General features: G+C 41.1%; 1 protein-coding gene across 1 annotated transcript; it reads right to left on the reverse strand.

Moving 5' to 3' along the window:
• Window positions 1–4,990: 4,990 nt before the first annotated feature.
• Window positions 4,991–14,874, reverse strand: LOC131221037 (probable disease resistance protein At4g27220). Its single transcript, XM_058216154.1, has 3 exons — window positions 14,188–14,874; window positions 7,983–10,465; window positions 4,991–5,436 (listed from the first exon to the last, which is right to left on the reverse strand). Exons 2-3 carry the CDS (start codon window positions 10,441–10,443, stop codon window positions 4,991–4,993), a joined length of 2,907 nt encoding a protein of 968 aa, XP_058072137.1. The 5' UTR covers window positions 10,444–10,465; window positions 14,188–14,874.
• Between the last annotated feature and the right edge of the window lie 1,135 nt (window positions 14,875–16,009).

The following is a 16,009-nucleotide window of genomic DNA, read 5'->3' on the forward strand; positions in this document are numbered from 1 at the left end:
ATGTTTGGGTGCACAAAAATCCAAGCGGAAATGGTAGTTATTTGTTAAAAAAAAAAAAAAAAAACAGTTGGACTATTTGGATGACAAATAATTATTTTAATTATCGGTAGTTATGGTTATATGACACAAGTAACTAAGTGATTGTTGTCTAATAGATCTAATTTGCTATTCAATTAGTAGCTTTTGATGTGGAATCCCTTTTCCAACAATGTAAATGAAAATAATCAGCAGATCATTTACTATATTTCTTTTCGGTTCCTCCTCATTTCCAAACTCACCTTAAGGTTCAGTGAAGCATTTTCATATTGTGGAAACTGTGGAGGAAGGAAAAAAGCAAGCAGCTAAATGTTAGGTAATCTTAGATCTTGATTCAAAATAAGGTCTAAGGCTCATCACAAGATACTTGCAACAAGGAATTGAGCTTAAGACCTCTAACACGTGAGGTTTGCTACAATACGTACCAATGTAATGATATTTTGAGGTTGGGGCTATAGCCCTTTGATCCCAGTCCAAAGACTCAAAACATTCTTTTATATATATGTGTGTGTGTGCGCGCGCCTTTCCATCTATGGGCCAACAACAAATAAATTCTTCAAAATTGAAAGATCCTATCAACGCGACACACACAAAAGGAGTGTTCATATTCGAAGGAAAATTGTGAAATGATCAAAGAGGCTGAAGTATTCTGTGAATTTTGTTTCAGCATCTCTCATCCATTGTAAGGGTTGCAATGGTCTGGGTTAGCCCATGAGTCACTGGGCCTGTTGTCTCCACACAATAGGGCCATTGAATAGGTAGTGGGTTGGGCTCAAGCTTGAAAATGCAACAATTTTAATTAAATGGGTCACGCTCTACTTATATTAGGCTTACAAATTTTTGATGGTCTGGAAACCAAAACGCAGAAGAAGATAAAAGGAGAATGGATAGATATGTATGGTGCATGTATTTTTATTTGTTAATTGGGCTGAGCTAGACATAGCTTTAGCCTGATATTTCCATTCTTAAATCAGAGTTGAGTTTTCCTGGGTTACGCTGTATTGGGGCGAGCCAACCCGATTTCAATTATAAGGATTGGATTGGGTCGAGCTTGAAATTATTAAATTTTAAGTGAGTCATGTCGGACCACAGGGTAATGGGTCCTGGGTCAGGTTCAAGATTGTTACCACTTGTGTTGAAAAGGTAAAAAGAAAATATTTGATTTTAATTTAAAAATATTTCACCTTTGTTCGACTTTCCCGCTTCGTAATAGAAACATGCAATAACATGGATGTTCTCGGAGGGTAGTGGAGGAATTCTTGAACATGCGACGAAAAAAATTACAGAGAGGTGTGATGATTTTGTCAAATACCATCATTCACCACCACATGGGTAGGACGTCAGAACGTTAAAAAGGGTGGCCAAACATGTTCTTTAGGTTGAAACTGTGTGGCATGCCTGATGAGTGGACCAGCCATATTCCTCTGCTGGGCTATCTTCGAGGTGGGCTCCACCGTTTCCAGGTTTTGAGATACTCTATGGAAGTGACACATTGGCAGAAAAGATGAGGCGCAGAATAATTTCTAATAAATTTGAAATAACTTGATTGATGATACAAAAGTAAATTTTGGACGGAGTTTTAAGACTAAGACTCCAACTCAAACATCCTAAAAACATGACTTACTATAGATGGTAAAGTTATTATTTAGAGTTTGTGGTTTTGGCCAAAAATAGTAGTGTCCAATTGGCCCAACTACGTTATTCTCAGAACTTATGAAACTAAATGTAAATCTGGGGTGGTCAACTTGATACAGTGGGGTGGTTGGCTTAAGTAGGTCCTCCTACCCCCAAAATCATATATGAAATGTCCAAAAACTTATCCTAGTTTGTGAGATATGGCTGTTTTAAGGTTCTGATGGTCTGGATCGATTCCGCTTCCAATCTGGCCTTCACAGGTCTATCTTTGCCATGAAAGTGTCTGTGACCTGCTCTACATCAAGATGGGGCCACATGCAGCTGTAGGTGATCAAAATCTCTTATCACTGAACCAATCATCATACAAATGGGAGAAGATTTCGACTGGGCTTAGAAGGATTCTCCATCCACAAAATAGTCCGGAATGCAAGTGATATGCTAGATTGGGTGAATCCCATCGCTTCAGTCCCAATGGCCTACTCATGGAGGCCCATAAGCAAGATACAAAAAGTGTGTTCATATTTGAAGGGAAATTGTGAAATGATCAAACAAGTTAGAAAGTATTTTTGTGAATTTTCTTTCGGCATCTCTCATCTACTGTAAGGGTGTTAGAGTCACAATGGGCTTTGTTAGCCCATGAGTCAACCGGGCTGGCCCACTTTTAAGTTAGGTTTGGGCAAAATTAAATAGGTAGTGGGTTGGGCTCAAGCTTGAAAATGGGACAAATTCAATTAGATGGGTCATGGTTTGATGGAGAGCGGGTCACAGACAGTTTCATGGCTAAGATGAATAAAAAAGGGTCCGGTCGTCGACAGAAGTGATCTAGACCATTAGAACTTAAAACGGACGTATCTTGCAAACTGGAATGAGCTATCGGACGTACCATATATAATTTTGGAGTAGTACGAGCTACTTTAGCCACCCAACCCTCTATACTAAGTTTCCCATGCCGAATTTGTGAAATACCATCGATTTCTTGTTTTATTTTCGTTTTTACTATTTATAGTAAGTTTTAGTTTGACTATAACTCCTCATCCGTTGGGCTTTAGGAGTTGCGTCCAACATGAAAAGTGCTTAGAATAATTAGGGGAGTGTCATGATTCAGCCCATTAGGATTTTTGGACGAAAACCATGCGCACTGGTAGGAATCACAACCGTCTATAAATAGTAAGTTTACTATTTATAGTAAGTCGTGAATTCTAGGAGTTTTAGTTGTAGTTTAATTCCGAAAAGTATCCCTATTTAAAGGGGTGTAATCTCGCTTTTTTATTCATCAATCAAATTATGAATTTTATAAAATTTGTTTTTATTTTGCTTGTTTTCTTCTCGTGGATTTGAGAAGTCTCTGTGAGGAGTCCAGAGAAGTTCCGTGGATTCGGAACAATTATCCCCTCGAGGAAGACAGTGCTCGACCTCACATCCTTCCCTGCATCATGATTATACTATACTTGACCTAGAAATTTTCAATAGCCTAGGAAAGGTAGCTCACTCAACCTGGACCAACATGCAGGAGAAGATAATTCAAGAATAGATGAATAGGTATGGTGCATGTATATATGTGTATTCCCTTAATTGGGCTGAGCTAGACATATATGGTTCCCCATATTCCATTCTTAAATCAGATTTTCGTTTTGCTATGTTAGGTTGCATTGGGGGCAAGCCAACCTGATTTCAATTAAAAGAATTGAGTTGAGCTTGAAATGTATAAATTTTAAGTAACCCGGGTAATGGGTCCCAGGTCAGGTTCAAGCAAAACTGATTATCAACTCAGTAAATAGGCTTACTCTACGCCAATTCCTACCCCTAATGAGGGGACTATTATATAATTGGAACCTTGAAACATGACCCTAGATCCAATAGCTATAAACCAAACGGAAAAAAAAGGAGCAATACATTACCATGTATTGTTGCACTTGTGTTGTTGAAAAAGAACAAGAAATTATTGTTTAGAATTTTAAAAATATTTTGCCTTTGTTTTAGTTTCCCACTTTGTACTTGAAACAAGCAATGTTCGGAGGGCAGCGGAGGAATTCTTGAACATGCAACTGGAAAAAATAAATTTAGAGAGTGGTGTGATGATTTTGTCAAATAGCATCATTCACCACCACCAGTGCGTCAAATGGGTAGGACATCCGAATGTAAAAAGGGTGGACAAAACCCGTTCTTTAGGTTGAAACCGTGTGGGATGCCTGATGAGTGGACTATCCATATTCCTCTGCTGCATTATCTTTGAGGTGGGGCCCACCATTTACAGGGTTTGAGATGCCATATGGTAGTTACACATTGGTTGGAAAATGAGGCCACATGCGGCTGTAAGTGATCAAATTCTCTTCTCAAATCACCCGAGCGGTGACTTGGCTTGAGTACTGAACTAATCATCATTAAAATGGGAGAAGATTTCAACGGGGCTTAGCAGTATTCTCCATCCATAAAATAGTCCGTGTTGAGGCCCATGGATACCTAACTGATACTTTCTGATAAGCCTTCAATTCAGCCAAAATTTCAACTGATTGGCCAGCCGGATATGCAGGCTTTTGTTTTTTTTCCTTCAAGTTTGGGTTTGCTTATCACAGGCCCATGTGGTCCAGATTTGTGCCTGAGTTTTAGGCAAAGTAGCTAACTGGGAATGGCCTCAATGGGCTTAATTAACATTGATGGGCTGAGTATTTGGCTAGTGCGCTATCTAAAACTCAATTCCATAGCTCACTGGGTTGGGTTGGTTTGTGACTGGGAGACCAACCACAACTCAGCTAATGCATTTTCACATTACCCAACTCAAATTTTTATTCGTTAATGCCCATTTCTCTGGATTTGAGTAAACATGATTAAGAGCATTGATAAAGGATTAAAGATCCCCACCATTGAAGAATCAGGGTTGCAGCCTTTGCCATGGGTTGGGCCGATCTGCCGAGGTCATGAGCTTTTTCCTTTTTATTATTTTTATTGGACTATTGGGGCATTATCACCTATAATTTTATTGATTTGGCGAACATAAATAGCAAGGTCCCCCAAAACAAAAATCATCTAACACGAAAGACTGGTATACCCAGTCTAAGGGAAAATAAAGCCAACTTGGTCGAATGAGGTAGATCCTGAGAAAATTGGAAAATGGAAGCATGATTTGCCAACGAATCAGCTACTTGTTTACCTTGCCGTGAAGAAAAACCATATATCCAATCACTTATACTGAAACTCATAACTCAATAAATCTCCCAAGTTCCATGGTAACATATGTAAAACAAGCGCACAGAATTATAAATAGTTGAAGGAGAGAAAAATAACATAGTAAATAAACACAGGTACTTTAAGCAGAGAAGAATCAATTAGTAGACGGACGCCATTCTTTGAAGCGGATGTTGCGTGGCTTGATGCTGCCCTCCCATTTTAAGCTTTCCCACCATTTCTGCTCACCTTGGATCTCAACTTCTGCTGCAGAAGCATTTGTGTCACAGAGAGGAAGTTTCTCCAGCATTGGGCATCCTCGAATCTTCAACTTCTTCAGCATTGGCAAGTGCCCACCACAAATGCTTTTCAGTTTGCGTAGCTCCCAAAGATGGAACTCGACTAGCCGCGGAAATGCGTTTTGCCCCATGACGCTGTCTTCTTCAAAGACCTTCTCCAGTCTCCAACAGAATTTTATTTCGAGTAATTCGAGATTCTGCAACCTAATGTTTGAAGAGAAGAAGTTGATGACCTTCGGACAACATTCCAAATGTATGTGCTTTAGGCATGCGAAGCTCCCTCTTCCTAACTCCCCTCGGCACACTGTTCTTAACTTTGCAAGACCAGAGACCCTTAGATGAGTCACTGGGCCTGTTGTCTCCACAAAATAGGGCCATTGAATAGGTAATGGGTTGGGCTCAAGCTTGAAAATGCAACAATTTTAATTATATGGGCCACGCTCTGCTTATATTAGGCTTACAAATTTTTGATGGCCTGGAAACCAAAACGCGGACGAAGCTAAAAGGAGAATAGATAGATATGTATGGTTTATGTATTTTTATTTGTTAATTGGGCCGAGCTAGAATAGCTTTAGCCTGATATTTCCATTCTTAAATCAGAGTTGGGTTTTCCTGGGTTTGGCTGTATTGGGAGGAGCCAACCCGATTTCAGTTAAAAGGATTGGACTGGGTCGAGCTTGAAATTGATAAACAATTAAAAGGATTGGATTCGGTCGAGCTTGAAATTGATAAACAATTAAAAGGAATGGATTGGGTCGAGCTTGAAACTGATAAATTTTAAGTGAGTCGTGTCGGACCACAGGGTAATGGGTCCTGGGTCAGGTTCAAGACTGTTACTACTTGTGTTGAAAAGGAAAAAAGAAAATATTTGATTTTAATTTAAAAATATTTCACCTTTGTTCGAGTTTCCCGCTTCGTAATTGAAACATGCAATAACATGGATGTTCTCATAGGGTTGTGGAGGAATTCTTGAACATGCGACTAGAAAAAAGTTACAGAGAGGTGTGGTGATTTTGTCAAATACCATCATTCACCACCACATGGGTAGGACATCAGAACGTTAAAAAGGGTGGGCCAAACATGTTCTTTAGGTTGAAACTGTGTGGCATGCCTGATGAGTGGACCAGCCATATTCCTCTGCTGGGCTATCTTCGAGTTGGGCTCCACCGTTTGCAGGTTTTGAGATGCTCTATGGAAGTGACACATTGGCTGAAAGGATGTGGTGCAGAATAATTTTTAATAAATTTGAAATAACTTGATTGATGATAAAAAAAAGAAGAAGTAAAATTTGGACGGAGTTTTAAGACTTGGACTCAACTCAAACATCCTAAAAACATGACTTACTATAAATGGTGAAGTTATTATTTATAGTTTGTGGTTTTGGCCAAAACTAGTAGTGTCCAATTTGGCCCAACCACGTTATCCTCCGAACTAACGAAACTAAATGTAGATCTGGCGTGGTCAACCTGATATAGTGGGTTGGTTGGCTTAAGTATGTCCTCCTACCCTCAAAATCATGTATGATATGTCCAAAAACTCATCCTGGTTTGTGAGATACGGTTGTTTTAAGGTTCTGAAGGTTTGGATCGTTTCCGCTTCCAATCTGGCCTTCACTGGTCCATCTTTGCCATGAAAGTGTCTGCAACCCGCTCTACATCAAGATGGGGCCACATGCAGCTGTAGGTGATCAAATTCTCTTATTACTGAACCAATCATCATACAAATGGGAGAAGATTTCGACTGGGCTTAAAAGGATTCTCCATCCACAAAATAGCCCGGAATGTAAGTGAAAATGCAAGTGACATGCTAGATTGGGTGAATCCCATCGCTTCAGTCCCAATGGCCTACTCATGGAGGCCCATAAGCCTTCAATTCGGCTAAATTTTGAACTGATTGGCCAGCCAGGCATTCAAGCTTTACATTTTCAAAGTTTGGGTTTGAATGACCCAGGTCCATGTGGTCTGGATTTGTGCCTGAGTTTTAGGCAAAGTAGCTAACTGGGAATGTCCTCAATGGGCTTAGTTAACATTGATGGGAAGAGTATTTGGCTGGTGGGCTATCCAAAGATCGATTCCATAGCTCACTGGTTAAGATTGCAAATCGAGTTGGGTTGGCTTCTTACTGGAAAACCAACCACAACTCAGCTAATGCATTTTCACATAACCTAACCCAAACTTTTAATCGACAATACCTGTTTCTCTAGATTTGAATAAACATGATTAAGAACATTGATAAAGAATTAAAGATCCCCACCATGGAAGAATCAGGTTAGGCCAATCGGGATTGGATCGAGCCCAGCCCAAGTTGCAGCCTTGTCCATGGGTTGGGGTGAGATCATTAGCTTTCGCCTTTCATGTTTTTTTTTTTAAAAAATAAAATAAAATAAAATAAAATTCCATCAATCTGTTAGGGCATTACCACCTATAATTTTAGATTAGGGGAACATAAATCACTCCCGAAAGTTCCAACATATTCATACAAAATCGCAAGGCCCCCAAAACAAAAATCACTTGACACAAAAGACTGGTAGACTCTACCAGTCTAACCGAAAATAAAGCTAACTTGGTTAAAGGAGGAAGATCCTGAGCATGATTTGCCGACGAATCCGCTGCTTATATCCAATCTTTTCCTGAAACTCATAATTCACTAAATCTTCAAAGTCCCATGGTAACATAGTAACACAAACACAACAGAAATACAATAGTTGAAGCAGAGAATAATAACATAGTAAACAGAGGTAGTTCAATCAAGAGAAGAATCATTTAGTTGAGGGACGCCATTCTTTGAAACGGATGCCGCGTGACTTGATGTTGTCCTCCCATTTTATGCTTTCCCACCATTTCAGCTCACCTTGGATATCGACTTCTTCCACAAAAGCATTTGTGTTATAGAGAGGAAGCTTCTCCAGCATTGGGCATCCTCGAATCTTCAACTTCTTCAGCATCGGCAAGTGCCCGCCGCAAATGCTTTTCAGTTTGCGTAGCTCCCAAAGACGGAACTCGACTAGCCGTGGAAATGCATTTTGCCCCGCTAAGCTTTCTTCTTCAAATACCTTCTCTACTCTACAACAGAATTTTATTTCTAGCAATTCAAGATTATGTAACCGAATTCTCGAAGAGAAGAAGTAAATGAGCTTCGGACAACACTCCAAATGCATGTGCTTTAGGCGTGAGAAGCTCGCACTTCCCAACTTCCCCCAGCACACTGTTCTTAACATGGCAAGATCAGAGACCCTTAGATTTTCTAAACAGCCCACTGCAGTAACGCCCACCGTTCCTCCGATGATCAGACACTCCAACTGATGGCATTTCTCAATCCAGCATTCTTTAAGGTTGCCCATCTCCATGCTGAGATCGGACAGCTTCTTAATGAACATATTGCCATACAAATGGAAGAATTCTGTCACCGAGAGAACTCCGCTAATACCGTTCAGGGAATTCTTGCCGCCACAAACCTCCAGACGTTTTTGATAGCTCAAAGACTGCTCAAATCGAGCATAAACACGCTGGTAGAGAAATCGGTTTCTTTTAAAACGAGCGTATATATCCTTGCGCCCTCCCTCGCAGGGACAGACCAAGAAATGGAATTTTAGAAAGAAGGATGTCCACAGCTTGGAGCTTTGGTCCAAAGACTCGAAAACACTAGCATCACTGACTGAAAAATCAAGGTCCTCCAATGTTAAAAGTTCATCCAGGCCAACCAGAGTCAGTAGAGAGCGACAACCCTTAAGCGAGAGCCGCCTGAGGTTGTGAACACCTGAGATGTTGAGACGTCGGAGGCTTTGCATGTTGTCGAAGGATGCCTCCTCCATCTTCATCAGTGGAGTTTGATGGAGATCGAGGATCTCAAGCTTCTGCAGATCCTTTAAGAACGTGGGAAGTGTCTCTAGCATGCGGCAGCTTCGAAGCTTCAATAACCGTAATTCACAAAGACAGGACATGGACGAGGGTAGGGAAGAGATGCTTGTGGAAGAAAGGTCAAGGACTCGGAGTCTGGTCATGTTCTTGAAAAAATCATCTGGGATTTGTTGCAACCGATCATTGTTATTGAGCAACAAGGTCGTGAGAAGAGGGCAATTTGGAGATGGGAATTGTAGTGTTTTTAGCTGATTGTGGGATAATGAGATCCATTGGCATGATTCTTCCACATCCAAGGTGTATTTCACCAGAGATGTTCGAGAATCAATCACTTGCCTCACATGAGAATCCATGTACACGTGATAGTGTCCTCCTGAAGATCCCTCCATCGTAATTTGCTCCTGTACCCATTCCGTATATAACGCTGACACACCTTGAAATATGTACTCATGGTATTCCTTATCATTGAATCGTTGGCTCCTTAGAATGGAAAACATGTCTTTCTTGTTTGATGACGCCAAGGACACTTGTAGCATGCATCTCTTCACAAGCTCTTTGAGCATAACATTCCCCATTCTCTTGAAAGTCGCTTCTTTATTTTCCTCTTCGTTGAAGGATTCATCAATAAATCCCTCCGATCTCCAATACTCTTCTATCAAAGTATCTCCGTTGATGACGCCTTCGTTTTGACAGAACAAAGATACATAAGAGAAGCATTTCAAGACCATGTCTCCGGTTGAGAAACCAATGCTGGTAGCCACGTCAGTCGCCTCTTCCTGTAAAAAATCCCAGGCATCTTCTTCAGAAAACTCCTCAGGCATGATGTTTACTTGGGCTCCCATTCTGGAAGAAACTTCCTGGGATCGAGTCGTGATCACGACTTTGCTGCCGCTGGTGCGTTCAGGGACTGGAACTCCCATCTCTTCCACGTAAATAATTTCCCAAACATCTTCAAAGATGAAGAGGAACTTCCTGCTGCTTAACTTTTCTGAGATTCTGTTAGCAGCTGTGTAGAAGTTCATGGACTTTGGGATATCCAATGCCTCGTGGATTCCCATCTGCACCTCCATCAACCGATTCCTTCTTTCCCTTGCATACCAAGTCTTAAAAGAATTTTCAAACGAAGCATCCCATGTCATATTTGTAAATACGTGCCAAGGTTGAATATCCACCGCCTGCATCTTTTCTGCAAGACTCTCAAACCCTGGAAATCTTACTCGTTTGATGATGTCAAACAAACGGCTAGATTCTTCGAATTCCTCCATCGCTTCTGCAACCACTTGTCTCATGATTCTCGACTTCCCCACTCCATTCCATCCCCAGACTGAGAACACTGAAATCTCATCATCTCTCAAGCAATCCCATATCTGTTGCTTCATGTGTTGTGACCAAGCACTTACAGCCTTTCCTCCTCTTCTGAGCCGTCGATCATCATCGTCCCTAAAGCCTGCCATCGCCTCCTTCGGGATCTCTCTCCTGCAAAATTCGAATTCCTTGGCTCGTGAGCAAGGGTAGCAATGGGCTAGGCAACCCACCCAGCCCAATGAGCCCATGGACTGGACTTGGGCCCCGAAAGCTTGACCTGGTTAATTTTCGAGCCAGGCTTGAGCTAAAATCATATTAGTTTAACCGTCCTGACTAACTTCGAATGTACATCTGCAAGTCCTATTTATATGCCGTTCTAATCTTTGATTAGGCAAACCATGCCGTGGCTCTTGAATGCGGGAGCTGATTAGGTGTTGCCCCAGCCTCACCCAAGATCGTGTGGCCCACCTTGACGTATTTATTTTATATCCATGCTTTTTTAAGAATATTTTAGCGCATGATCCCAAAAAATGAAGAGGATCCAAATCTCAGGTATAACATTATATAGAAAACAGTGGTGATTGAACGCCCTGTATTAAAAACTCATTAAGACCAATAGTAATGTTTTCATAATGTTTATTTGCCATCCGACCTATTGATAAGTTGCATAAATTATCAATAGCATAAATTTGGATGAAAGGTAAAAAATAAAACATAAATAAATTTAGCCCGATCCAAAACCTCTGTGGCCCATTAATGGTCAATTTCCACTGTTTCTATGGTATGGTCTAACTGAGAATTAGAACTGCTTCATTTTTGGGCTCATGCCCTAAAATGATCTGGAAGATATAGAATATATACGTGAAGGTGAACCCTGATATAAGTACTGCACCTAATACACTCATCTGTCTATTTCTTTGTCATGTGCGGCCCACTCGATCAACCAATAGAGTAGGAAATTTTGAATGGGAAACAGATTTTTTTAAAATAAATTTGGGCGGGGCCTGTTGAGCCCAGGCCCAACCAATTTTAGAATTTTTGGCGGGCTTGGCCTGCTGTGCTCGGGCCTTGGACCTTAAGAGCCTGAAGGTGAACCCTGAGTAACCTATCTTCGTTTCTACTTATTAAGCTGATAAATATGTTTGGTAATCAACATACTTATCTTCCAATAAGTAGATAAGTTTGTTACCTACATCATAGGTAGAGTTGGGCATCGAGTCGAGTCAGACTGAGTTAGGGCTGACCCGGCTTGATCCGATTTTGAAATATACTTGGCCCGAACTCAGTACCAAGTCAAGCATGTCTAACCCGATCCAAATTTGAGTCTGGCTTGGACTAATTTGGACTGAGTCCGACCCGGCCACATGTACTGAGCCGGGTCGACTCGAGTCAGGTGAAACTGGTATTCACAAGCTGAAATCACAACTCAAAACCTAGGTGCAAATGCGGGAATTGCAGCCTCTATATCAGTTACACGAAATCTCGAGATATGAAACAATAAATCTAATGTGTTGAGCTGTGTGGACCCCACTGTGATGTGTATCAAACATCTACCCCCATCAACCAGATACACCATTCCATGTTGGGCTACGGGCTTAAAAATCAAGTCAATCCATGACTTGGGTGGGCCACACCACATACAACAGTTGGGAGGGGTTACCCTCCCAATAAAACATTCATAATAATTTATTGGGCCCATCGAGATGTGGTTCCAAAATCCAGCCATCCATTGCGTGTCCCACTTGGATGAGGGGTCAGACCAAGTTTCAGCTGCATTCAAAACTCAGGTGGGGCTCACCAAGTACTTTTATAAATTTTAGGCATGTCTTCGTGGAATTTTATATGGTATGGCCCACCTAAGTTCTGGCCAATTTTTGGGATATCCAATAACCAAAAGGGACCCGTCAAATGCATGGTGTAGATGTTCAACACACATCATGATGGGGCCCACACAGCTAGACCCCATGGGAAGTTCCCAAACATCTTCCCGGGTGTGTGTGTGGGAAATGGTACCACCAGGTCGACCTGGGGGGAAATTCCCATGAGGTCGAGCTGTGTGGGCCCCATCCTGATGTGTGTTGAACATCTACCCCATCATTCAAATGCACCATTTCATGGTGGGCCACGGGCTTAAAAATCAAGTCAGTGTATGACTTGGGTGGGCGACACCACATACAACAATTGAGAGGGGCTACCCTCCCATCAAAACATTCAAAATCATTTATTGGCCACTGAGATGTGCTTCACAAATCCAGCCCATCGATTGTGTGTGTCCCACTTGGATGAGGGGTTAGACCAAGTTTCAGCCGCATCTAAAACTCAGGTGGGCCCCACCAAGTACTTTTATATATTTTAGGCATGTCGTCATATGGTTTTAGATGGTATGGTCCACCTAAGATCTATATAAATATGGCTGATTTTTCGGATATCTCATATGCTAAAGGGGACTCATCAAATGTATGTTGTTGTTGATGTTTGACACACATCACAGACCGTTCAGATTTTGAAGTCACATTACATACGATGAGCTCTCAAAAAAGTTTACATGAGTTCTGTGCCAATTGGTGGGCAAAAGGGCATATATATATATATATATATATATATATTCTCAATAAATAACTGATTATTAATTGTTAACTAAGCTTACTTATACTAGATAAGTAATTTAATTCTTGCCATTAGTAGAAAAAGTGAGTTGTCTCATCCAAACGAACCCCAAGTGTCAGGCGGACCTGATGCCTGGCCTGCCCTGGCCCAAAATCAGCCCATTGCCACCCCTGACCGTGAATAACCTCTTCGATGCATTGTCGTATCATCGGAGCCATCCATCTGATGGGATTCTTTTGCCAGTTGAGTGAGGATGGTTGGTTAGTTCTGATTTGCCACCTTTTTTTACTAAATCCCCACCAATCAAATGGTCCACATTCGGTCGTGTCACATCTTGTTTGTGCCCACCAGATGGACGGTTTGGATCAAACAGGATCAAGCAAGCAACTCAACTGAGAAAGACGAATTGATATTCCAGTTTTGGAGTCATTGCCGGATCCTCGACCCAAGACTTGGCTATATATATATATTCCCAGTTTGTAGTTCTGATGTGGCGCCCATGTTTTGGGGTGGTCGGATCAACCACTTCTAAAAACTTGAACTGATAGAGCATGGCGAATTAATCCCTTAATCTTATAGCACAGGACTCACATCGTATGGGTTAAGACCTCGGCCGAACCCCCTCATGGGCCCCAAATCACATGGGTACCGCCTCACACGCGTCACCCACTCCAAGTGTGTCCCTGCATCCCACGGGCTACCCCACCTAAACCCGGTATGAAAATGCCCTTGTATTAACACCTAAACGTAGCTAGCATCCAACATGAGATTTTTGAATTTTCTCAATGGCATCAGGCAACTGTCGATGATATCATACGGTCTGTCTCTAGAAGATTTGATATATCAAGAACAGAACCGACGCAGACATTACTCATACGCTAGTGGTTTGGGTCCGGGACTGAAGCCCAGACCCACATGTCCAACACAAGTGATCACCTGCCGGGGCCCTGCCCCACACCCTGTGGTACACAGCGTTTTCAGTCATTGGACGTGTTAAAATAGATATGATAGGGAAAAAATAAACATATGAATATTTAATGCATCCAATGGCTAACAATGTCTTATACCACGAGGAGTGGTTAGCTGTCAACAGACTCAGTCTGAGGTTGATTTCACCTTGGATTTTGAACTGTTCAGTCCTGGCCTGATGAGCCGGCCTTATTCAAAATCTTGATTTTATTGGTATGAGCCCCGCTTATTGACAGCTCTAGGAGTGGTGTGGGCGCTTGTAGGTAATCAGTTCTGATTCTTAAATGGGTCAACCCAGTGCAAATAATCCCACATACCTGAAATTTAGCTCCTCAGTGTCTTTCCAGCTGCAACTCTAATAACTTTAACAAGGCTATTGTAAGTAGAAAGCTCCATAGTACTAGTACTGCATATGTTCTTCTAGCTTTTCATTTTCTTTCTACGCATTTGCCCCGATAATTATCCTCTCCATCCACCATCAGGCCCACAAAATGAATGACTTAGATCTAGTGTACAGACACATGGACAAGTGTGATGGAGAAGTAGAATCTTGCTTTCATCAAAGGGAAAGGAAAAGGGAAATTAAAGTAGATGCTTGCTTCTTGAGGGGGAAAGGAACGTGCTATGGAAGAGAGGAACCTCTTTCCTAATCAAAAGCAATTTTGGCACTCTTTACAGGATAAGAGGCCACAGTATTTTTTATGGCACAATGAACCAGTTTAGTTCATTGTCATCAGCTGTCACTGCAGACGTGTGTTTATAGTCTGCGAACTCAGACAGTTCATCTCCTCAGCCTACCTTAGAATGGTCCATGATGCAAAATTACATAGATTCATGAAGATTTTAAAACCATCCTAATTCCTAACAAATTCCATTCTCAGCAATTTCTTAGTTCGGGAGCCTCCCAGTAGATTTCAAAAAATTAAAAATTAAAGCTTTTCTTAGGATCTCATAGGAAAAATCTCACTGAAAATGACAAAAAAATAAAAGTTAAACTAAGAAATCATTTTAAAATTTTACAAACATACATATGTGTGTGGAAGGGTTATTTAAATTTTACATATGTTGTGTTATTATGGAAAAAAAAAAACTGCCAGATTTTGAAATTCTCATGATATTAACGTGTCATTTGACTAAATTGCACGAGGTTTAATTTCAAGATCTCAGTCATATTTGTTACAGTGGTCATATTCATTTTAGTGTTATGAAACCCCAAATGCATAGACTGGCACACCCATTAGCTAAGTACAGCGCAATGTTAAAGGTATACCATTGGTTGTCATTTTCCAAGCCATCCATTTCTTGCGACATTCTTGGCAACCTGATAAATGGACGAACTTGATACTTGGGCTTAAGGAACGTTCATCCATGGGGCCACCTTATGAATGTCTAGGATTGTGCATAACTGTGCAACGGAGACATGTCTGGTACTTTTGGAGAAAAAACACAAAAAAGAACATTGAAACACTATATGACAACATTAGCTGAGCAGAGAACTTCATTTGAAATTTTTTCTAATCTTCTGACTAAAATGTGAGATCTTTATTAGAATATTTTGAAATCAAACGATTACCAAAAGTAGAGAAGATTAAGGGCTAGTTTGGATAGATCATTGTGGCCCACTCAATAAATTAGAAAACCAAAAAGATCTGTTATAGCACAATATTTCATTATGCTGAGAACAGGAGATGGGTTGGTATAACCATCTGCTCGAGAATTTGTTGTAGAATTTGAAAGAATTTTCCAGCCCGCTCGAGATCTCCAAGCTCAGCATAACAGTCCACTATCGCTCTATATACTTCAGTGTTGGCAGAGAATTCTTTCCCTCTCGTTCAGGTACCACCACAACCACAGAGTTGCATTTTAGTGGTCGGTACTTTCCTTGCCGGTGGAGAGATGCTCTATCACCATGTGGATGGCTTCCATTTTTTCAGGTGGGCCTCCTGGGGTATTGTATTACCTCTGGTTCTCTTGTAATTTCATTATTGTAGTCATAAGCACTAATCGGCCTGGGTATGGGCTTGAACTAGGCTTAGATTTGGGCTTAAAGTTGGACTTGATTTTAGTTGACTGGATTGATTGAGCTAACTGAGTTGACTTGGTTTGACTAAGTTGATGGATCCTGATCAAATGAGTTCT

This window comes from Magnolia sinica, chromosome 1, assembly GCF_029962835.1.
Source record: "Magnolia sinica isolate HGM2019 chromosome 1, MsV1, whole genome shotgun sequence".
Lineage (NCBI taxonomy): Eukaryota > Viridiplantae > Streptophyta > Magnoliopsida > Magnoliales > Magnoliaceae > Magnolia > Magnolia sinica.

Excerpts from the sequence above, each read along its gene's own strand:
- LOC131221037 (XM_058216154.1), bottom strand. The coding sequence starts at position 10,443 with ATGGCAGGCTTTAGGGACGATGATGATCGACGGCTCAGAAGAGGAGGA. Across the intron at positions 5,437-7,982 it reads GGAAGAAGTCGATATCCAAG|TGTGCCGAGGGGAGTTAGGA; the intron begins GTGAGCTGAAAT and ends AGTTAAGAACAG.